General features: G+C 32.0%; 2 protein-coding genes across 3 annotated transcripts in view; both read right to left on the bottom strand.

Moving 5' to 3' along the window:
- The window catches only part of LOC136039227 (NFX1-type zinc finger-containing protein 1-like), a 25,448-nt gene extending 9,220 nt beyond the window's left edge, over positions 1-16,228 (bottom strand). Inside the window, exons 1-3 of one of the 2 annotated variants that reach the window (XM_065722765.1) lie at positions 15,861-16,228; positions 8,247-8,467; positions 1,446-1,741 (exon numbers count right to left, since the gene is read on the bottom strand). In XM_065722765.1, coding sequence (XP_065578837.1) covers positions 1,446-1,741; positions 8,247-8,467; positions 15,861-16,106 — 763 coding nt within the window. In that variant the 5' untranslated portion in view covers positions 16,107-16,228. Of the gene's footprint in view, positions 1-1,445; positions 1,742-8,246; positions 8,468-15,690; positions 15,835-15,860 lie in introns of those variants that run through there. The other variant, XM_065722766.1, reaches the window with a different exon arrangement.
- Positions 16,158-25,728, bottom strand: LOC136039226 (protein asteroid homolog 1-like). The gene is made up of 2 exons (XM_065722764.1): positions 24,869-25,728; positions 16,158-17,438 (listed from the first exon to the last, which is right to left on the bottom strand). The coding sequence occupies exons 1-2, from the start codon at positions 25,670-25,672 to the stop codon at positions 16,158-16,160; spliced, it is 2,085 nt and encodes a 694-aa protein (XP_065578836.1). The 5' UTR covers positions 25,673-25,728.

Here is a 25,728-nt window from a genome sequence, read left to right as displayed (position 1 = left end):
AAAATCTAAAAATCTAAATAAGCTAAAAAAGAAAAAAAAAGGAAAAAAATAAAGGAGAAAAACAAAACTAAAAAACGAATGTATATACAGACCGGGACACCGGGATACAAATGATGACCGGGACGCGGGACACAGGGAATATAAATGACGACCGGGACACAGGGACACAACTACAACGGGGACACCGGGGGAAACAGGGGGATAACCTGACAATCTATTTATATGCAAAGACAATGGGACAGCAAAGAATGTTGTATATTCGCAAGTTTTACGTAGTTAAAACCATATATATATATATATATATCTATATTCACAGGTGGGACATAGGGACACAACTACAATGGCGCGTAACTATTATGGCGCGTAACGACTTACGCGCGCGGGGGGGCTTGGGGGGGGCGCGAAGCGCCCCCACCAACTAGGTGTTGGGGTGGCGCGAAGCGCCACCCCAACAGCTAGTATATATATATATATATATATATATATATATATATATATATATATATTTAATATATATATATATATATATATATATATATATATATATATATATATATATATATATATATATATATATATATATATATATATATATATATATATATATATATATATATATATATACAGAGAGTGAGAGAGCCTAGAGAGAAAATAAGAGCTAAAAAGAGAAAATAAGATAGCTAAGAAAGTATAATGAGATAACCAGAGAGAGAGTTCCCAAGGCCCTTTCCCCGTAAATACATTGCCAATTCCGGTTATTAATAAGCTTGATAAAGCTCTATATGTTTGATTTATCTTTTCGAGTTAAATATTTATGGAAAACATTCAAGAGAACGGACAAGAAAAAACAACAACAGACAAACAAATATACAACAAACAAACGGAAAGCATACCTGAAACTAATTGGTAACTTCTACTGGCTTGAGAAATTTTCTACGGGGAAAAGTTTCACAGTGAAATACGAAAAGGCCTTTGAAAAATTTAACACCAATTGCTTAAAAAAAGAACAAACTAGGAACGCATTTCTTTCAAAAATAAACAAACAAACATTCAAGGGTCTGTGGCCATTGGAGAGAACACAAAAAACGACAAAACAAGTGAAAAGAGTTCAAGCCCAGTGAAAAAGACAAGGGGAAACACTACCATTCCACCATTATAAATTAAGGTGCCTTAGGCAAGAATGAAATAAAAACCTGATGAGAAAATTTAAAATATGAAACTAATATTGATTTAAATGAAAAATAATAACAAAACGAACACACAATCTTCACAAATGCAACCATGCATATTTGCAGGTTCCCACCTGCACACTAATCACAAATCCAAAATAAGGATTGAAATTCAATGACGCTGGTTTAAGTTCAATGACAATGCAGTTGAAAACAGCATTGTCATTGAACCTAAATCCTTATTTTAGACCAATGCCTAACAAAAAAAAAATTTACCTGTTCCAAATCTCCAATTGTCTTCATCAACCATTGTTTTACAGCGAGTAACTCTTAGTTGTGTTTCAGCCAGTTCTGTACTAACATCTTTAGCCGTAAATAATTGAGCCTTGACTTCTTCGGTATCACGAAAAGTTTGTCTTATTACATTTCTGTATCGACCAATGAATGATGAAATAGGAGTGCTGCATCTTGGGCATCGCTGCAGACCTACCAAGTCCTTACTAACAGACTTCATCCAGTAGTCCATTGCCTCAACTTCAATTACATGACCACAGTCAGGTAAAGAGACAAACCTGAAATTTTGAGTGAATTATCTAAAGATGAAGAACATAATAAGATTAATTCAGAACATGTTAAAATAGTTCAACTATCTGTAGCTCAACATAATGATGGGATATGAGGTAGTGGTACATCTTTGCAAACTCAGTCAGAGTCAACCCAGTGCCAAATGGGTACCTAAAGAAATCTGGAGAAGGTAAAAAGCAAGAGTACACAGCAGCACCGGATATCCTCCCTCCTTAATTACACTTCCTGTCTCAAGGGCCTTGAAATGAAGATTGAAGACGTCAATTGAACTGTAAAGTCGGGCACTATCCTTTGTAATATATATTACAAAGTAATATATATCTTCTATATATATAATAGTATATAATATATATATATATATAAATATATATATATATATATATATATATATATATATATATATATATATATATATATATATAAAATATATATATATATATATATATATTATACATATATATATTATATTATATATATATATATATATATATATATATTATATATTATATATATATATATATATATATATATATATATATATATTATATATATTATATATTATACATATATATATTATATTATATTATATATATATATATATATATATATATATATATATATATATATATATATATATATATATATATATATATATATATATATATATATGTGTGTGTAATATATATATTACACGAGGATCCTTTACCTATCTTCGTTATTTTAATATATAAATGGTAAAAAACATATAAAGTGAACAATAAAAATAGAATATCAAATAAAAGGAGTTAAAGAATATGGGATAAGAAAAAATACTACTTTTTTCTATGCTACAACAAAAATAAAATAGTACGAAGGGATCCAATACCAGGTATATAGCAACAACGGGCCAAAATTATAATGATATTAACAAAATTGCTTGAACTACAATCGTATAAAACATTTTAAAGAAAGAGGCAGGGTTTAAAGCAAAATCATGTTTATCATTGTGTAATTTTGCAGGCGTCATAGATACCAAAGACAATAAGATCATCCATGGGAAAAATGTTATGATTTTTGCTGGCTAAATGAATTGAAATGTGAAGTCACTGAAATGATTTTTTTTTTCCAAAATAAAGACTCTAAACGACTTTTCTCAAACACGTGGCCTATTTAAATCGAATTATAAGTCCAGATTATGAGTCCAGAAGTTCTCAGTGAGCCAATTTTCAAATAAATATGGAGCCGTCTTCAATAAAAAATACATGAGCAAATGCATAAATACACAATTGCTTGCTTAATGAGAGTAGATTATTAATGTTGTATATATGATCACATTACTAATAATCATTGATCATAAATTAGTAAGAGCAAAGCCAAAAACCTAATTTTAGAGGACCCCAGATGACGATAAAAAAAATAATGTGGAGAAACCCAAGCTGATTTTTTTTTTCCTGTGGGAGGAGTGGTTGATGTATAACTGACTTAACAAACTAGGTTGAACTAATTTCTTTTGTGACTATTCATAGGAATAATGAAAAAAAAATTCAGCATACGATATTTTTATACGATATTTTCGATATTATACGATATTTTCATACGATATTTTTATAACCAGAGTCAGATTCAGAAACTGAAGGCTTATATAAGATAGCATGCGTTTATAGCCCTCCTGATTCGGAGCCGTTCTTAAGTTTGCTAGTAAGCATCTTGAAAATGTTTAAGATTCAGTTTAATAATATTTACTAAGTTCTAAGCATAATAACAGTAAATTTCTCGATTAAACCATGCAAAGAAACTAGTGATTTTCGACTTGAATTCTTGGAGCCCCTTTTTTATTAATTTTGTTTTATGATACTTTTGTAATGACAATTTATTTGGTCAGAATTTCCCCCTTTATTAAAGAGAACAGTACCCTGTTCTTACATTGCCAGTCTCTAGCCCGAGATAGTTCAAGCCAGAATATTGGGGGAGTAATAACTGATTGGAGAAGCATCTGGACATTGGAATTTGCAACTGGCGACTGAATATTTGGGGAAGAGTAATTGAAACATACTTAATTATTTTTACCATTACTTTTTATGAATTATTAACATAAACTCCTAAATAAAAATGCTGTGTTTATTGTTAAAGAAGTTACTTTCGATAGAGCCATCAAGATTTTTTTATTACTAAGGAAGGGACGTGAAATACTGAAATTGATGACTAAATTTTTAGTGATTTGCTTTATAATCTGCTGCTACTACTTCAAAATTCTCAAGACCTTCCGCTGCCTGAGACCAACGTCTAGGCTCAATTCCTTTTTTCATTGTTCTATTGACATCTCAATTTTTTGTTTCCTACCATGAAGCTCCTACTTTCTTTTAATCTTGTCTCAACTTTTTTACTATTAACTCCTTCTTAACTCTTGTCTTAACTCTAACCCCTTACAGACACCCCGCTTTTTCTTTGGCTTCAGCTATATTACCAAAGAACACAATCTTGTTCAATTTTGTGCAATTCAATTTTGGTGAAGCCTCAACCGTAATCCATAAAATGTGACTAAGCTTTTATCCAGCATCTCACCATTTTGAGAATAATTATTTTTAGAATATGATTAACCATGATTAAGTTACCATGGATATCATGAAGAACTAATAACTGAAGCATGATTAAGTTACAAGAAATGAAATAGAAAAGAATGAAAAAGTTTGAGATAGTAACGGATTAGTACCTTGATAAGAGTGTCAAAACTTAAAATAAAAGGAACTTAATGTCATATGTAAGAAGAACTGGGGGGAAGCTGCCCCCTGCTCAATCTAGAACCATAATTTGCTTGTGACACTACTGTTTCGCAAGCTCTCCCTTTCATCAGATCGTTTCAAAAGAATGCAATTATCTTACGCTTAAAATTTGAAATTTCAATACGTTTTAGCAATTTATAATGTTTTTCTTTTTGTATGTAGCAAATTACTCTTTTAGTAATCTTCCTATTACTGTTTTTAGTAATCTTCGCTATTTGCACCAGTTATTGATTTTTATTACCCATATGAATTTTTACATTATCCAGTTGTTTTTTTTTTTTAATTTCAACACATATCTGTTAAATGGTTTTTGATGTTTCGCAAAATCAATGGCCAGAATTATTGCTTACTCTATGTTTCCTTACTTTGCAGATGTTTTTTCAACTTAAGTCCTTGATCAAAGTTTTGATATCAGTTTTGAAAAGAATTTTCTGACTACTTTGGAAGTGAAAGAAGGTTCATTTTGCGACGAAGGATTAGAAACAAAACTAAAAGGATTAAAAGTACTAAGGGCCCAGATGCTGATCATGTGGTTAAATGAGTGTTTTAAATATGGTGGTTGTTGAGTTATAAATGAATCATTAAAATTACGAATTTGATTTTTTTAAAAGGGGAAGTATCCAGGGATTCTAGGAAAAATTTATTTAAAACATTTTGATGGGCTTCATCCTAAGGAACTCAACAAAAGATATAGGAGAGCATGGAATCACAGAAGAAATTCAAACTTAATTAGACTTGGATTAATGGTGATGATTTGAGTGTCCTTGATGAAAATGTCAGCAAAATCTCGAGGTTCTTAAAGTTCAGGGTGCAACATCAGCTTTAAAAACTAATGCTAAGGAGAATAAGTCGTTTAGAGTGGGGACAAGCGAAGACGAAGAAGTTGTGTTGGATAACGAGAAGATCGATCAAACAGATAGCTTCATTTATTTAGGTATTATCAGTAAAGATGACAGATACAGTAAAAATGCTAAAAGTAGAATAGCCAATATTGGAAGCTGCAGTCATGACAGTGGTCATGTAAGGTTATGAAACATGGTCACTCCGAAAGACGGAGCAGAATTTGTCGGAAAGTTATCCAGAGGATTTGTCTTCTTTTGAGTACCCGTCTGGCTGACCTTAGTTTAAACAGTAAGCAGCAAGAAAAATATTATTCTATTCCGATTCCTAAGACTATGACGAGAGAAAAGTTGAGATGGCTAGATCATACTCTGCGGATGAAGGATGACAGATTGCCAAAGTACCTTTTATTCGACTGACGATCTAGGGCCAAACGAAAAGCAGGTCGTCCCTAAATGGGATGGAATAGGTCCCGAGGAAGAATTTTAAAGAAATTCGATCTTTTTGGTAGTCTGTAACGAGGAAAACTTCGGCAAGATTGGGAGAGATGAACATTGTGCGTAGCAGTGTTGTCCTCAGGAGGCTCAGTGCTGCAGTTAGTTGTTAGTAGTAGCAGTAGTGGAAGAAGTAGTAATACTTCTACTGACAGATGGAACACACTAGAGAGAGAGGGGATCCCCGCCAATTCGTGAAACCTCTCATGATGGCATCCCTTATCAGAAAATTAAATAAAAAAAACAAGTTTTTTTAACTGAAAGTAAGGAGCGACATTAAAACTTAAAACGAACAGAAATTACTTCGTATATGAAAGAGGCTGCTTCCTCATCAACGCCCCGCTCTTTACGCTAAAGTTTGACTCTGTCTATCAATTCTTCTTTTTAAAACAGTATAAAACTTTAGCGTAAAGAGCGGGGCGTTGATGAGGAAGCAGCCTCTTTCATATACGAAGTGATTTCTGTTCGTTTTAAGTTTTAATGTCGCTCCTTACTTTCAGTTAAAAAAACTTGTTTTTTTTATTTAATTTCTGAACGTTTTTGAATCAATGCATGTTTTGATTTTGGCTCTCCGCAGAGGAATAATTAAAACGAAATTTGCATATTTTTTTTTTTTTGGCTAAATGGCTTTCTCATAATTTTGATCGAATGATTTTGAGAAAAAAAGAGCGGGGGAGGAAGCCTAGTTGCCCTCCGATTTTTTGGTTAATTAAAAAGGCAACTAGAACTTTTAATTTTTTACGAATATTTTTATTAGTAAAAGATTTACGTAACTTATAAATTAGCTTACGTAAAGAACTTTTGTATTCTCATATTTTTATTACATATATGAGGGGATTCGCCCCCTTGTCAGATCCTCGCTCTTTACACTAAAGCTTAAATTTTGTCCCAATTCATTAAGAATGACCCCAGAATCACAAAAACCGTAGAATAAATATTTGAAATTACTAAAAATACTTTAACGTAAAGAGCGAGGTATTAGGAGGAGGTGAGCCCCTCAAATGGGCAATAATTTCTGTTTATTTTAAGTTTTAATGCTGTTCCTTACTTCCAGCTGAAGGAACTTTTCATATTTATTTTTTTATTGTGTTTTTAAATAATGCTAGTAAATCCTGCAATCCCTTCATGGAGATTTTCTTCCCCCATGACAAATTATCGATGGAAAGTTCCCCCAGCATATCCCCCTCTTCTCAACCCCTCCCCCAACCAAAAAAATCCTCCTGAAAACGCCTGTACACTTCCCAATAACCATTACTATATGTAAGCATTGGTCAAAGTTTGTAACTTGTTGCCCCTCCCATGGGGACTGTGGGGGAGTAAGTCGTCCCCAAAGACATAGTTATAAGGTTTTTCGACTACGCTGAATAAAATGGCTATCTCAGAATTTTGATCCGTTGACGTTGGTAAAATAATTAGCGTGGGAGGGGGCCTAGGTGCCCTCCAATTTTTTTGGTCACTTAAAAAGGGCACTAGAACTTTTCATTTCCGGTAGAATGAGCCCTCTTGCAACATTCTAGGACAACTGGGTCGATACGATAACCCCTGAAAAAAAAAAAAAAAAAAAAAAAAAAAAAAAAAAAAAAAAAAAAACACGCATGTGATCTGCCTTCTGGCAAAAAATACAAAATTCCACATTTTTGTAGATAGGAGCTTGAAACTTCTACAGTAGGGTTCTCTGATACGCTGAATCTGATGGTGTGATTTTCGTTAAGATTCTATGACTTCTAGGGGGCGTTTACCCCTATTTTCTAAAATAACGCAAATTTTCTCAGGCTCGTAACTTTTGATGGGTACGACTAAACTTGATGAAACTTATATATTTGAAATCAGCATCAAAATGCGATTCTTTTGATGTAGGTATTGGTATCAAAATTCCATTTTTTAGAGTTTTGGTTACTATTGAGCCGGGTCGCTCCTTACTACAGTTCGTTACTTTCGTTTACAGTTTACAGTTTCGTTACTGTTTGACCAACTGTGATACCTATGTGAAAATTTATTGGGGTGCCTTGATTCCTGGTGCCTGTTATGTTAATGACAGATGTTTCCCAAAAAGAGAATTAGAGAACCCTTCCACAAGAAAAACAATTGAAAAAAGAAGATAAAAATACGGTTTAATTTGGAGAAACTCATTTATTGTACCTTAAGAACTATTTAAAGCACAACATTCCATTTCAAAACAACAAAACATCTCCAATATCATAAACTTCCCATAAAAAGCAAAAGCTCAGATAGTTCCAGAAACTCCCCCACAAAGCCTAGATTGCTTGATTAGCTTCTGAAACAGAGAGGAATTGTTTCGAAACCTAATGCTTAATAATGGTAGAAAATACAACTAATGAAAAAAAAATCGGAGTAATATCTAGTCCATGCACTTAAAAACACTTAGCTAACCAAAATACCTTGCATCGGCATCAGTTTCGTTCCCAAGTAAAACGAATTCTTCGATTTCAGCTTTGTTACAGATTCGACATTGATTTGGACACATTTCTCCACACAAACCAATGCATAGATGATTGCAAGAAAGAGACTCTTGACAGGGTTCATCACAGGGGCCACGTTGAAACATATCTCCACGTTTCAAGTTGCATTTCTTATGAATGCAATTCCAGGCACAGGGTTCCTATTTACATAGATAGATACATGTTTATTTACAACAAGAATTAAACCATTTAAACAAACAGCACAAATGCCTAATGGCATACTTAAGCGCGTGGTATATCACCAAAAAAATAAAAAAATGAACACAAACAAAAGAAAAAACCGTCATTACTTTGGCTTAAACTAATTTGCACTTCTTTCGGAAATCAAACTTCAACACTCACAACGGAAAATAGTATGGGAGACTAGCAACATGATTTCTTAATAACTTCAGAAGTTTATTTCTATCATTACAATTTCTCACGGCTATTGGGATTAAATCCCAAACTTTTGGACCAATATGACGCAAACTAAATCCCGATCGCACCGTTGACCTAGTTTCAAAAGAGAAATCAGAACTATGAGATGTTGGGTAATTGTGGAATTGTGATTTTGTCGGGAGTGATCTTGGGAAATTTAGTGAAAGTTTTAGCAAGGAATTAAACAAAATTGACATAACTCCACTAAAAGCAGACTGATCTACAAGAGTTTGGTTACTATTCAAACGAGAGATAATATTTTGCACTAAAGAAACAGTCCATCTTGGTCTGTTTTGCCATATCAAAGAGCTGATGAGAGAAAGATGAGTGAAAAAGGTGGCGACGAAGAAAACTTATGAAATGAACCTTAGTTTAATTCTCATTAAAGAAAATAAAAAGTTCAAACAAATAAAAGTTAAAACAAAAATATAAGTTTTAAATTAATTTTTTATAACTTAACTATCTTATGGTATTAAGTTGAAACTTACGGGATTACTACTATCACTACTTCTGCTATTACAATTTAAATAAATCAAAAGAATATAAGTGTATCCAAGTTTTTTTTACACTTACACTTCAAGGGTGTAAGTGTGTCCATAGGATTTTTGCGAATAATACTAAATTTTCTTTTTCAGGTCAACTTGAGGAAGTAAAAATTACATTAAACAATGCAATTTGAGTCAGGGTTATACATTCATGAAAAAGTTTCTTCAACATACAAATAGCAAGGCAAGCCATGAATTCTTATAAAAAAATCTTAAGGATATACGGTATATTTTTTCCCACGAAAAGAATATGTCAATTAAAATCGAACAGAAATTAATTTAAAAACTTTTTCCGCAAAACAAGTTTTTCAAAAAAGTAAAGAGCTCCATTCGACTAAAGATGAGCAGAATTAAAGTCAAATAATCTTCCAAGCGTAAAACTTCCACAAATAACCATCAATATATAAATGAAGCCCAAAACAAATCACTATATTAAACTAACAATCCACGGTCATTTATTTTTCAGTTAAGTATTTCTCTTTATAAAAATTCTCATAAATTTGATCCTACAATAAAAATTTACTATTCAGGAAATTTAAATAATAGCTATCATTCTTGAATGAGCATTAACAGCAAATTTTACTTTAATTAAATAAAAAAAAAACTTTTTTTTTAGGTGAAAGTAAGGAGCGACATTAAAACTTAAAACAAACAGAAATTACTTCGTATATGAACGGGGCTGCTTCCTCATCAACGCCCCGCTCTTTACGCTAAAGTTTGACTCTTTCTCTCAACTCTGCTTCTCAAAACAGTAAAAAACTTTAGCGTAAAGAGCGGGGCGTTGATGAGGAAGCAGCCCTTTTCATATACGAAGAAATTTTTGTTCGTTTGAAGTTTTAATGTCACTCCTTACTTTCAGCTAAAAAAACTTGTTTTTTTTTTTATTTAATTTCTGAACGTTTTTGAATCAATGCATGTTTTGATTTTGGCTCTCCACAGAGGAATAGTAACACAAAATTTGCAAGCTTATTTTTTTGGCTAAATGGCTTTCTCATAGTTTTGATCGAATGATTATGAGAAAAAAAGGAACGTTGGAGGAAGCCTAGTTGCCCTGCGATTTTTTGGTTACTTGGAAAGGCAAACTAGAACTTTTAATTTTTTACGAATGTTTTTATTAGTAAAAGATAAACGTAACTTATAAATTAGCTTACGTAACGAACTTTTGTAATTTCATGTTTTTATTACATACTAGCTGTTGGGGTGGCGCTTCGCGCCACCCCAACACCTAGTTGGTGGGGGCGCTTCGCGCCCCCCCCAAGCCCCCCCGCGCGCGTAAGTCGTTACGCGCCATAATAGTTACGCGCCATTGTAGTTGTGTCCCTATGTCCCACCTGTGAATATAGATAGATATATATATATGGTTTTAACTACGTAAAACTTGCGAATATACAACATTCTTTGCTGTCCCATTGTCTTTGCATATAAATAGATTGTCAGGTTTACCGACTCTTGAACATGCAACATATAATAGTCCATGGGAAAACAATCTGTATTCAGATCTATACCTCATGATTCTAATGATTGCCCTTGAGCTTTGTTGATGGTGATTGCTAATCGACCATTCCCTGTCCCGGTGTCCCGGTCGTCATTTACATCCCCCTGTTTCCCCCGGTGTCCCCGTTGTAGTTGTGTCCCTGTGTCCCGGTCGTCATTTATATTCCCTGTGTCCCGGGTCCCGGTCGTCATTTGTATCCCGGTGTCCCGGTCTGTATATACATTCGTTTTTTAGTTTTGTTTTTCTCCTTTATTTTTTTCCTTTTTTTTCTTTTTTAGCTTATTTAGATTTTTAGATTTTTTAGTTTTTTTTATTAGTTTTTAGTTTTTTTTTCTTTTTAGTTTTTTTGTCCCGGTCGTCATTTATATCCCCCTGTTTCCCCCGGTGTCCCCGTTGTAGTTGTGTCCCTGTGTCCCGGTCGTTATTTATATTCCCTGTGTCCCGGTCGTCATTTGTATCCCGGTGTACCGGTCTGTATATACATTCGTTTTTTAGTTTTGTTTTTCTCCTTTATTTTTTTCCTTTTTTTTTCTTTTTTAGTTTATTTAGATTTTTAGATTTTTTAGTTTTTTTATTAGTTTTTAGTTTTTTTTTCTTTTTAGTTTTTTTGTAGTTTTTACCTTCTTTTTAGTTTTGTTAATTTTTTTTTTACTTGTGTCCTGGTCGTCATTTATACTCCCTGTGTCCCGGTGCTTTGTTGATTGCTAATCGAACATTCCTTTTGTCCTGGTCGCTTTCTCTTTGAGTGTCGTCATTTATTTTTTTCTTTTTTAGTTCTTTTAGTTTTTACCTTTTTTAGTTTTTTTTAGTTTTTAGTTTTTTTAGTTTTTTACCTTTTTTTAGTTTTTTTAGTTTTTTTAGTTTTTTAGCTTTTTTATTTTTTTTATTAGTTTTTAGTTTTTTTGTAGTTTTTGCCTTTTTTTTAGTTTTTTTAGTTTTTTAGCTTTTTTATTAGTTTTTAGTTTTTTTTGTAGTTTTTGCCTTTTTTTAGTATTTTTAGTTTTTTAGCTTTTTTATTTTTTTTATTAGTTTTTAGTTTTTTTTGTAGTTTTTGCCTTTTTTTAGTTTTTTCAGTTTTGACGTCACCTGATCCAGTTTTTTCAGGTGACGTCACCTGATCCACGATCCACAGATCCACAGACAACTTATTTTTATATATATAGATAGTTTTTTTTTTTTTTACTTATGTCCTGGTCGTCATTTATACTCCCTGTGTCCCGGTGCTTTGTTGATTGCTAATCGAACATTCCTTTTGTCCTGGTCGCTTTCTCTTTGAGTGTCGTCATTTATTAGTTTTTTCCTTTTTTTTTTAGTTTTTTATTGGTTTTTACCTTTATTTTAGCTTATTTTTCAGTTTTTTCCTTTTTTTTAGTTTTTTTTTATTTTTTATTTTTTTTAGTTTTTTACCTTTTTTTAGTTTTTTTAGTTTTTTTAGTTTTTTAGCTTTTTTACTTTTTTTATTAGTTTTTAGTTTTTTTTTGTAGTTTTTGCCTTTTTTTAGTTTTTTCAGTTTTTTTTTTAGTTTTTTATTGGTTTTTACCTTTATAGTTTTTTTTTAGTTTTTTAGCTTTTTTATTTTTTTTATTAGTTTTTAGTTTTTTTTGTAGTTTTTGCCTTTTTTTAGTTTTTTCAGTTTTGACGTCACCTAATCCAGTTTTTTCAGGTGACGTCACCTGATCCATCCATCCATCCACAGACAGACAACTTATTTTTATATATATAGATAGATATGAGGGGTTAATCCCCTCGTCAGTACCTCGCTCTTTACACTAAAGATTAAATTTTGTCCCAATCCATAAAGAATGACCCCTGAATCACAAAAGCCGTAGAATAAATAGTTGAAATCACTAAAAATACTTTAGCGTAAAGAGCGAGGTAATAGGAGGAGGTGAGCCCCTCATATGCGCAATAATTTCTGTTCGTTTTAAGTTTTAATACTGCTCCTTACTTCCAGTTGAAAAAACATTTCATATTTATTTTTTCATTGTTGTTTTTTTAAGGCTAATGGTCTTAATTTGTGTCCAATGCTATTTCTCCTATGATAGAAAATCATGAATAACTTCTGCGATTTAGGTGATTTTGAACTGATTTTTTTTTTGATGACTCTCGAGTTAAAAAGGAAAAAAATGTTGGTTTCACTTTTTCTGTATATGCTTTACCTATTGTGCAAAAAAAAGAAATCAAGTTATTTTAGTTTGGTGAATAAAAATTTAGTGGATGGGAAATGACAGTAGATTTTTTTTTTTAGTTCATCCTGCCAGTATTAAAAAAAAATGTTGGTTGCAGAATTGTTATATTTTTATTTTTAACGGTGCAAAAAATTATTTTTAATTTTCAACATTTTTCTTGCTAGAAGGTATGAAGTTGGCTCCAGAGGGTAGAATTTTGGATCATATGTAGATTTTATAATCTACAACCATTACAGAAAATTTCTGATGTCTATCATAAATAGTTTGAAAGCAAAATCAGAAAAATACAATTTCAAAATGTGCTTACTTTTTACTTATTTTACCCCTGTTTCTGGCTTAATAGCGTTGTTCATCAGCCAATAGAAAAAAAGGCGGGATTCTTATCCAATTTTAGGCATTACGCCTCCAAGGCATTGTGTCTCTGATTAAAGCTGTTTACTTGTCAACTGAAGTCAATAAGACATTTGAGATATGAGGAAGAAAATTATCAACAAAAGGTGGCTGAATTTAAAATACCGGTAAGTAAAAATTACATATATAAGTTTCATTCCCTCTTGTCCATTAAATAAAAAAAACAAGTTTTTTTTAACTGCATGTAAGGAGCGACATTAAAACGAACAAAAATTATTCCGTTTATGAAAGGGGGTAGTCCCCTCCTCAATGTCCCGCTCTCTACGCTAAAGTTTGACTCTTTCTCACAACTATACTTTTTAAAACAATAAGAAACTTTAGCGTGAAGAGTGAGGGTTGAGGAGGGGACAATTCCTTTCATATATGAAATAACTTCTGTTCGTTTTAAGTTTTAATGTCGCTCCTTACTTTAAGTTAAAAAAAACTTGTTTTTTTTTAATTTCTGAATGTTTTTTAATTAATACATGTTTTGATTTTGGCTCACCGGATATGAATAATTAAAACAAAATTTGCATATTAGTTTTTTTTTTGGCTAACTGGCTTTCTCGTAGTTTTGATCGGACGATTTTGATAAATAAAAGGGTGAGGGAGGAGGCCTAGTTGCCCTCCAATTTCGGTTAGATAAAAAGGCAACAAGAACTTTTTTTTACGAACATTTTTATTAGTAATAAATATACGTAACTTACGAATTAACTTACGTAACAAACTTCTATATTTGTATTTTTTGTTACATATATGAGGGGGTTCACCCCCTCGTCAATACCTCGCTATTTCCACTAAAGTTTGAATTTTGTCCCAATTTTTTAAGAAAGACCCCTGAATTACAAAGGCCGTAGAGTAAATAGTTGAAATTACTAAAAATACTTTAGCATAAAGAGCGAGGTATTGTGGAGGGAGAATAACCCTATATATGTAATAATATCTGTTCGTTTTAGATTTTAAATGCTGCTCCTTACTTCCAGGTGAAAAAAGTTTTTTTTATTTATATTATCATTGTTTTTTTCTTCTAAATAATGCTACAAAATCCTGAGGCCCCTTCATGGCAATTCTTTTTCCTCATGACAAATTCCTACATGGAAAAATCCTCCCAAGTAGCCCCCTTCCCCCTGACCCACTCACCCACTCAACGTGAAAAAGTCCCCCTGAAAACGTCTGTACACTTCCCAATAACCCTAATATACGTAAACAATGGTCAAAGTTTGCAAGTTGCAGCCCCTCCCACGGGGACTGTGTTGGATTAAGTCATCCGAAAGACATAATTATTAGGTTTTTCGACAATGCTGAAAATAAATGGCTATCTCGAAATTTTGATCCGGTGACTTTGGGAAAAAAATGAGCATGGGAGGCGGTCTTAGTGTCCTCCAATTTTTGGTCACTTAAAAAGGGCACTAGAACTTTAAATTTTTCGTTAGAATGAGCCCTCTTGCGACTTTCTAAGACCACTGGGTCGATACCTATCACCCCTGGGAAACAAAAAAAAACAAGTAAAGACACATCTGTGATCTGTCTTCTGGCAAAAAATACACAATTCCACATCTTTGTAGATGGGAGCTTGAAACTTCGACGGTAGGGTGCTCTGATACGTTGAATCTGATGGTGTGATTTTTGTTAAGATTCTATGAATTTTAGGGGATGTTTCCCCCTATTTTCTAAAATAAGGCAAATTTTCTCAGGCTTTTAACTTTTGATGGATACGACTAAACTTGATGAAACTTATATGTTTAAAATCAGCATAAGAATACAATTGTTTTGATGTAACCATTGGTATCAAAATTCAATTTTTTAGAGTTTCGGTTACTATTGAGCCGGGTCGTTCCTAAACAACAATTCGTTACCACAAACTGTTTGATTAAACGCTAATTAAGACCAACTACTCCACAAACTAACACAGGGCCTTACATTCTCGGGCAAGAACAAAGCAATTAGCTGAATGATGATTTTTTTTAAGACAATGATGTGAAGAAATCGAAATTCAGACTGTGTTAGAAAAGATTCAAATTCAGTTTCATTTATCTAAAAACAGCTGAATCTATTCATTCTGCATCTTTTGGGTTCAAACTTGTTGGTGTGTCGAGTTTATTGCCCCCCGGCTTTGGGGGGCGATAAGAAGAGGCAACAACATACTACATTTTTCCCTAGCGAGGAGCGACTGTCCAAATTTTCAAGTGAAATGGAATCTGCGTTCTCTCAGCGCTGGTATTTTCGACGTTGTAACTGGAGTTACATTTGCGTCATGTATTTACATTTACTTGTACCCTCAGTTGGTGAATATCACCTGTAAGCGTAAGAAACCATTCAGTACTTACAAATTTTCACCTCAACGAGGCAATAACCGCGGCAATTGGAAATAACCAAAATTGTTTTATATTCTCATTTTATCCTTCAATTCAATGGACCCATAAAAGATCTATTCCTAAGCTATTTGCATTAGTTCCGCTCATAAGAAAAAGACACTAGGATAAAGTATCAGACTTACGCTTGGATGACACGTTTTGGGACACGAATGACCACAATCTAGGCGAAAATCACATGGCCTTTCACAGCATCCTTCCGGTTTGGCTGAACAGCGTACTTTACCCACGTGACCACAATCGGGTATAATCTTATCAACAATTTGCTTGCAAATATACAGATTAGGGTTTACATGGCACTTCATTGTAGCACTATGACCGCATGGTAAGCTCTTTTCAGTGTTTCTAATGAAATTTGGTTTCGGTGGCATAAGATATTTTACGATTCAGTTGTCATAAGGAAATTATAAAAAGCGTGTAAATTAGTCTGAATCTAAAGGCAGAAGTGAAGCAAATCTGTTTGATGCAGCAAATCTGTTTGATGCACCGCTGTTTGAAGCCCCTTGTTTTTTAGAATTACCCTTCTTCTTAGATTTTTTTTTAGAATTACTCTTCCCTATTTCGCTATGCTCAATAATCGTGTCAACAACCTTCACTAAGGAGTGAAAAGAACTTGCTTTTTCAACTTTTTCCATCCATATTGACTTGCCCCCTTTTTGAGTCTTTTTTAGATTCTTATACACCTTGTCAGACCAATACAGAAATGGTCCATTGTAAAATGTCATAATATTACTTTCCGGATACGGATACTGAAGCAGCTGATTTAAAATGGTTGCACACAGAAATATAACTTCAAACTCAACAAACGTGTGCACCGTATCTTTGTCATAGCCTTCGTCTTTTGTATATTTGTCTTTAAATTCTTGCGTAACTTGAAACAATTCTCGAAGTTTTCTTTTTGCAACAAGACAGTCCTTTGTACATACTTTGTTGCAAAGTTGACATATACTGCCATTGCTTGAACTTTCTGATTCTGGCACTTTACAAGGAATTTTATCCATCAACGACATTATCACTAAACTTTGTAATTGGTGCTTTCTTGGTTTTGAAACTTGGTTTTCCTTGGTTTTGAGCCAAAAAATTACGGAGCAAATAAATATTTTGAGATTATTTGGAAATAAATCAACTATGTCGCTTAATTCATCAATCTTTAAGACATCCTTAAAAAAATCAAGTCGAACACGAGGAGATAATAACGGGATGTCCCTTAATTGAGGGACTTGTTGGCTGTCTGTTGGCTGTCTGTTATAAAACAGAACACGCTGTTGTTTCAGATTTCTACCAACTCGTACCTCAAGTTCGATCCCTACAGCTTTTGTATTGTCACTGCTTTCTTTCCAGGATATTTCAGGATAATCAACACTAAGTAAAACTGCTGAAATAGCTCTGAATATGTCCATGGCACTAAACAGGCTATATGGCCTGCTTTCTTCCTCTACCAGGGCAACATGACCAGACTTATTTTCGCAGACAATACGAAGGATCCACGAGGGGAAATGACAATTTCTATATGCTGTAGAGAACCACTGAGGAAGAGCTTTCCCATTCTTCGAAATAATTGGAGTATCCTGTTCTTCTTTCTTCAGTATTTTTGTAACAAGGGTTGGGGCTTCCCCATTTTGAATCCTGAGATCTATCCCTAAAGAATAGTCTATAATCTTTTTGACTTTTTCCTTTTTGTCTTGAGGAACTGTTGATAATATCTGGAAAAAAAAAGGATGATTTGTTTTTAAAAATTTCCATTGCTATTACCTTATGATGGGCCATTACCTTGCAACGCCTCATATAAATTAGAGTTGATTCGAAAAAAAGCACAAAATTAAGGCTCCTGAAATTATAATAAATATTTAAAACATTTTGATATTAGTAGTATAGAAAATAGAGTTTCAAGACCGCCTAACTCATCTATTCAATTTACATCATTATCAGTCCATTTTACATCATTTTAATATCAGTTATTACACATTTTGAACATTTTTCATCCCTACATTAAAGGTAAAAACACGTCCTTGGAAATCAAATTTGGTCTTATTTTTATACTTTTCACAAAGCGAATGCGGGTTCTAGATCCCACCATCAGTTTACCCCCTTTCCAATTGAATTCACATCGTTTTAAATTAAATTTTCCGACGTCTTTATGATTTCCCATCCTGATATTTAAGGTCAAAACAGGTCTTGTGAAATAAGGGTTTATACATATTTCATTGCCCTATACTACCGATAAAATGAAGTAGATTAATATTTAGTGGATAGTTCGGATACCAATAATTAAATAATTTATTTTGTCTTAATTTTTACTTTCAATAGCCTTTAAAATCATACCTTTATGTCTTTTTTTCAATTTTTTTCAAGATCAGCTGCTTTGGAATCAAAACGCTTAAGGGCAAACAGATCGACCATTTTCTTTCATAATGAATAGTAATATCGAGTTTATTTCCACATTTAGTTTTTACATATTTCATTCCTGTAATCGTGTATTCCATTCCCATATTTAAATCTTCTTTCCTAATGGTTCGACTATATTTGTTTATCATTTTCATTTCGCTTAAAGGTTTATCCATTTATTTAAAAATTATTTTACTAAAAATTCCAAATTGGATATAATTTATACATTAAAACATAATTTGCGATCAATGACTTCCGTAATTACTTTTCCTTCCTGAAATATAACGCAGTAAATATAATATGTATTAGCAGGTAATTGATCTAATAAAAGCTTAATTTGTGTATCAGCAGTTGATCCAATTCGATAAATATTTGGTTTTTGCGTTGAAACAATAAAACCAAATAAAAGACATACTGTTTTAAAATCATTGTAACTTAATATTTTTCCACAATCCACATTTTTTGTGTTTATATCCCAACTGCAAAAATTGTTGATAAGCTTTAGAATAATCTTCATTAGCCTCACTGAAATCAGGTTGAATACCATATTGTTTTGCCTAGAAGTGTTATCTTTTTCAAATTTCTGTAACACAACAACAATTTTAGTTGTATTATAGCCTTCAGTGACTACCCTCTATGTTAACTCTTTATTGGTTTTATTATCACTTTTATAAGTATTGCACGCTTCCAATCTTAATTCAAATAACTTGCCCTTCGTAATCCAGCTTTCAATTGTTCCACCGTCTTCGTTAATACGGCTTCAAATTGAGTCACTATGGGTAAACTGTGATGTAATACTGGTAACAACTCCAGATTATATAATTATATTGTATTTTTTTTTCTTTTTAATAAAATTTGATGTGTAATCCCTCTAAAAACACGACTAATATCTTAACAAAATCCAAATAATCTTGATAATGTAAATACCTGCAAACCAATTGACTTTCTTTGGCTTTATTCAATCTTTTAATTGAACCACTATTAAAAATGTTATTTCGTTTTGTTGTAATGGTTCCACCACCACCTTCTGTAACAGATATAAAAGTGCTTTCAAACTCATTTTCTGCTTTAAAGTAATCAATGGATTGGGTCTTATATTCATAACACAACATATAAGTACATGCACTTCGACAATAGTCATCTGACAGTTCTAATAAATTTTTAGAAGTATTCGTTTTACCTACATGATCAATACTTTCAATACATTTTCCATTGATTCACCATTTCTGAAAAATTAAATGCATTATTTGTGAGAGTAGCTCCATCATTATTTTGCATATTTCTTCCATCAAATAGTGTAATTTTCACTTTTCCATAAAGGTAACTATCACAAAGAAGAGTCCAAGATTCCACATCTTTTAAAACGAAATTATAATTTAATTGTTGAGATACATTCATATGTCTTCTTTAATTTTTGAATATACACATTTGGTTGTAGAATCATCAATAAATACATCAATATATATAGAAGAAATTGTTAAACAAAGTTAGTAGAGGCGGATCTTTAACTATCATTTAAGGTGTCAACAAGAGAATCACCAGGGATGTGGTTGAAGTCCCTTTCCTAAAATCATTGCATCCACTAAGTCTTTCTTTTGTTGATCAAGATATTTATTGAAATATTTCTTATTATTTGCAACTATATTTTTTAGGGTTTCACATCTTTTGACTCTCTTTGATTCTATTTGATCTATTCCATATTCAATCGCTCTGTTTTCAAATAATTTCAGTCGAGGTTTAATCAGTGTTTATACATGGAACAAGACTCATCTTCTATATTTTTTTATGGACGTTTTGAATAATTGAAAATTGACGATACCATACTGTCGCGTATAAAATAATTGTTTCTTATTGATCAACATTTATTATAGATACATTTTATTGAATAATTTCATTTTTCAAATCCAAAAAATATTCAATATTCTCTCCATTCAGATCAATTAATCTACCTAATTGATCCTAGGTTGTTTTGGAACAATACTCCAGATCATATCAGAGGTTGTATCCCCATTCACAATTGAACTATCCACTATTGAGCAGTAAATACGCATTTTATCAACATTTCTTGTATAATAAGGAACTTTTGTACCTTCACTATATTTAATACTTAGTTCAGCTTCATTTTCAAATCCTAAAATAGAACATGAATCACTTTTAAACCGAAATTTATAATTCTCTTTCAAAATAGCGTCAAATTTCATTGTTGCTAGGTTGGATGATATACAGTTTGGGCATCAATCTAGGGATAAAAAAAAGTTTTCTTTTCTAACAGTAAAGAGCGACATTAAAACTTAAAACGAACATAAATTACTCTGTGTATGAAAGGAGCTGTTCCCTCCTCAACGCCTTGCTCTTTACGCTAAAGTTGAATTCTTTCTCACAGCTATATCTTTTTGTAACAATGGAAACTTTAGCGTAAAGAGAGGGTGTTGAGGAGGGAACAGCCCCTTTCATACACGAATTGATTTCTATTCGTTCGAAGGTCTAATGTCGCTCCTTACTTTCAGTAAAAAAAAAAGATTTCTGGTTTCCCCCTCCAGCTCCTCCCAATGTCAACAGATCTGGTCAGGATTTGAAATAAGAGCTCTGAGATATGAGTTCTTCTAAATATTAAATTTCATTAAGATCAAAGGTTTTAATTTCATTAAAATTTCATGGCGAATGTAGCATGCTTCTCTGCAAAAACAATAAATAACATAGAAATTTGCAAAACTCCTCCCCAGGTTAGGCTGTTCTCCGTTTTTTTGCAATAAATCCTTTACGTCGTTTTTTCAATACATACATTAATAGAATATACATAAACTATAAATTAAATAATTTTTTTTTTAATTTTGGCAAAACCCCTCTCCCAGGCTATTATCAATTTGATTTTTATTTCAATAAATTCTTTACGTTTGTTCAAGGGATAAATTAAAGGAATATACATACACTAACAATTGAATAAAAATAAAAAATAATTTTTTTTTTTTGCAAAACCCCTCCCTGAGACTTTTCTCCATTTTTTTTTTAATTTCAATAAATTCTTTACGTTTTTCAATAGACAAATTAATAGGATATAAACTAAAAATGAAATAAAAATAAAACTCATTTTTTTGTAAAACCCCTCCCTCAGGGTGTTATCCATTTGTTTTTCAATAAATTCTTTACATTTTTTCAATAAACAATTAATATAATATACATAAACTAAAAATTTAATAAAAATAAAATCTTTATAAATCTATGCAAAACCTCTCCCCGAGACTTCTTCGTTTTCTTTTAATTACAATAAATTCTTTACGTTTTTTCAATAAATAAATTAATAGGATATACCCTACATGTTTTCGCAATAAAACTTTACCATTAAAATTAATCTGAATCCTAATTTCTATTTTTAAACCAGCTTCAAATGGCAGTTTTTTGTTACTTGAAAGTTTATTGTCTTTTAATTTTGGGCTGCTATACACCATGGCTCCTTCTTTTTTAGGTTGCAGTTGCTTCAGCCATCAAAAATTTATAACTACAAACAGGTGTTTTAAAGAATCGAAAGTACGAGTTTATACTGGTTCATTAACTACCAAAAAGTTTGTAGAAAAAAGCTATAAGTAAAAAGTGACTAAACCAAATAGTAGCCAAAACTCTAAAAAATTTGGAAATTTGATAATAATAATAATAGCAATAGATACATATAAAGAATTGGATTCTTATGCTGTTTCCAAACATTTAAAATTCCATCAAGCTTAGTTTTACCCATTAGAAACCTAGAAACCCGAAAAGATTTGGATGATTTTTGGAAATAAAATTAAAGATTCTCATTAAGTCGAGATACTTTATTGAAAATAGCACTATCAAATTCAGCATATCAGCTAACCCTAATGTGGATTTTTTCAGAAGAAATATCACGGTTTTGTGTTTATTTCTTTGTTTTTCTTCTTCTTTCTCCGGGGGGTAATAGTATTAAGCAAATAGCAGTAAAAGAATAAAGAGGGCTCATTCAAACGGAAAAATAAAGCTCATATTCTCAGAAAACTATTTTGCCCCCTGAAAAATTTCAACTGTTTGTGGTTCAGCTACACTTTCAAGAGTATCAATATTTTTAAACAAGCCAAGAGTTAACAAAAAGTCATTCAATTATTAGGATAGGAAAACACCGGTTTTTATCACCTGACCTAAATTAATAAATATAACTTTCTGTAATAAGGTCCTCAGAATCACTAGGAGACTAGAGTAAATACAAGAGCAAGCAGAATTTTAGCATTTGGAGCCAACAAAAAGACTATTTGGCAACAAAAAAATTAATTTTTTACTCATTTCCTTTTGTTTTATCCAGTTGCTTTTGTATGTTTACTGAAGTCACTTGTAATTGCTTCGAGAAACAGTCTTTGGCGCTCAATTACAGTAGAATTAATTGTAGACATAAATACAGATTTGTTTATTATTTCTGTTGTTCATTGTTCTTACTTCCGATTTTATTTTTATAGATTATTTCAGTTTTTATCTTTGGTTCTTTTATTTAGTTTTTCCCAACAGTTTTATACAGGCGAAATATTTGTTTCGCTTACTTTGTCTCTTTTTTCTATTGGCCACCAAAGTCCATTTTTTTTTGTTCTGTTCTTCATCTTGAGATTTTCTCTCTCTTTGTTTGGTGAAGATACAGCTAAGCATAACTAAATGGAGCTAGCTAGGTCAAATTATCTAGTTCAAGCTAGGACAAAAACTTGAAACAAACAAAAAACGAGAAAACAAACTTGGAAAAATCCAAAGACAAAATTCATCGACCAAACAATCAAAAATGACTGGATGACTAGAAAAATTGAAAACTAAAATAACTTTAATAATTTAGAAATTCAGAACTCAACCTACCAACTACAGTCTGCTCAGCTAAGTCTGTCCAGCTAACATCATCTACCTACACATACTTTAGGTTAATATATGGATAAAGGCTAGATTTTCTTGAACAAAATTTGATAGACAGATTTGTTTGAGCAGTTTGAAATATATTAGGTTAATTTAGCTTTGGTTAGTACACCAGTAACCTATATTAACCTAATTTAAAGCGAGAGTAATGTAGCTAAGGTTAATTTAACCTAACCAAAACTGTTTAAGTACATCTAGTCTTTAATTGCACATTATCCGAAGATATGTATAGGTAGCTAGGTAGATCTAGATAAGTAGGTAAACTGGTGAATTTCCAAGTTATCCAATTTTTTGCTAGATGAATAATTTTTTTTTAATTTGACTAAATTTTTCTATATTTTAAATTCTGTTAGCACGATTTCTTTATTGGTATTATTTCCCTCTTTTTTTATGAATAAATAAATATGAGATTTTAAAGATATCATAGGCGCTACGAAAGTGAAGATCAAAGTGGTATGGATTAAAAGGTAATGGGTAAAATCCTAAACAGTAATTTTTTTTTTTTTGACTAAAAATTAAATTTCTGATGGCCATGAGTATGCAATTCATAGAAAACTTATACTTTTTCGATAAAAAGTTCCAGTTTTATGGTTTTTGTCACGCAAGGTGGTAGATATGTAGATCTTACTTGAAAAATATTGTATTGAAATGTTGAATCTTTTCAAGCATGCAAGAATCGTGAAACTGAAAATAAGAATCTTAAATCGTAAGAAATTTAATGCAGTAGAAAAGACTCACATTAAAGAACCTGATTTTTAAATTTCTAAATATCTTAAAAAATGAATTTTCTTACACGAAAATTGTTTTATGTTCTTAGAATTCAAAAAGTAAAAATTATTTTTAAGCATGAACTATACGAAGTAGAGTATCTTTTACTGGTAAAAATTTGTCTTTAGAAATTTAGAGGTAGTAGCCTACTCACCCCTCTACAAGAATTAGCTTATTTCTTAATGTATTGTCCACTTCTGGTCTTATTATTCTCTCTTTATTAACCTCATATCCAGAGGTTGTTATATAGAGAAAATATTAATAAAGTAACGCCGAAAAGTCTGATCTTGGTAAAAAGGAGCCAATTAACTAAATACCAAATAGTTTTAATTCTCTGGATAGGAAAAGCTTTGATGTTAGGAATTTGGGTTATATGAAGCAAATTAATTAAAGAAAAGAAATGCTCATTCCTTACTTATGTTGCGTGTATATTACTGTTTAAAGGATATAAAAAAAAAAAAACTTCATCCCATTTTTTTCTCATAAAACCAATGATTTCTTTTAATTAGAGGCTACTTTCGCGCTCAAATTTCAAGCAACAACGCCGTATCTAAAGATGGGATGGAGGTACCTGGGATCAATTCCTCCCTCATTCGCAAAATTTTTGTCTGACTTGCAAAAACATCACAGAAATGTACATAAACAAAGTTTTTTTTATGGGTTTTAAAACTTTTTGTCTCCCCATAAAAATCCTAGATATACCCTTGTTTACTGCATTATCCAGTTTTGAATATTGCACATCAATTTCTTCAACAATGATTTGATTTGCTAGACAAATTGATGGCTAAAAATTTCTGCTTGGACAGTGGAGGACCTTACTTGAAAACCCCTGTAATTGAAAGATTTCCTCTAATTGATTCATATACTTCCAACAAATCAAAGCTATAAAACCATTAACTATAAACGAAAGAAAGAGAGAGAAGAACCCGAAGTTAAGCTTAGACAGGTCAAATATCACATACTGGACAAGTAAATTAAGAGATAGCAGAGGGAGGAAGAAAGTAGAATTAGACATAAATCGATGTCAATGCTCATTTGGGAAAACGTTTTCATTGGCATCCCTACTTAAAAATAGAAACACACATACCTTTTCTGAAGCTGATGTGGGGTCTTTTTGACTTTTAAGCCATTTTGAAATGTCTTCTAGTCTTCCATTAATATCCTTATTTCTGGTTTTTGTTGACATGAACTCCAAGGATTCTAAACGTATATAGTCGTTCCCAAGAATAATCCCAACAAAGGGATAATATTTTCTTTCAACGAGGTAAAATTTTTGAAAAAAACGATCAGTATCAAACATCTTACAGGATATTACATTGCTTTCAAGTTTGTTACACCACGAGAAACGAACTCTTGGAGGATCATAAAGAATAAGTTGAATCCCATAAATCATAAAGTCTGAATCACCACTTAAAACAGGATACTTTAAATTACATGATAGTAATGCAATTTCCTCATCGGCTTCATAATCGCATTGAACTACTTGAAACTTATACTCTTTACAAGCAGCAGTAAAAATGTGCTTTACGAAAAGTGGTAATACATTATTACGTTCTTGACAAAATGGATTACAAGAAATTCCCGCTGTCATTCGATCACTAGTTCTCGTTTTCCGTGTCATCTCCTTCCTATTATCGACAGAAAGCCCACCATCAAAAACCATGATTGGTTTCACTTTACATGAGTCAAGTGAGGAACAAAAATTTTCAAAATGTGAATAGACTTTCTCATAGTCACAACCAAAAGCTGCATTTGATCCTGTGCATGTGTCATACAATTTGTTAAGAACATTGTTGGCATCGACTATAATCGTGGATGAACGTAAATCACAGTCTACCAAGAACTTGTCTTGGTTATCTTCAACAAAAGTAAGCAAACCTCTGATGCCCATATCTTACGTTTGATTTCTTTCTTCTCTAAGAGGTTACAGGAATAGCTTCATCTTTC

This window comes from Artemia franciscana, chromosome 19 (assembly GCF_032884065.1).
Source record: "Artemia franciscana chromosome 19, ASM3288406v1, whole genome shotgun sequence".
In the NCBI taxonomy this organism is placed as follows: domain Eukaryota; kingdom Metazoa; phylum Arthropoda; class Branchiopoda; order Anostraca; family Artemiidae; genus Artemia; species Artemia franciscana.
Note: the sequence above shows the minus strand (reverse complement) of the source record. Positions and strands in the feature narration are given on the sequence as shown.

Bases quoted from the DNA above. Each gene is read 5' to 3' on its own strand.
- LOC136039226 (XM_065722764.1), bottom strand. From the start codon at position 25,672: ATGGGCATCAGAGGTTTGCTTACTTTTGTTGAAGATAACCAAGACAAG. The intron at 17,439-24,868 runs GTATGTGTGTTT...TTTTTTTTCCAG, and splicing joins CCACATCAGCTTCAGAAAAG to ATATTATCAACAGTTCCTCA.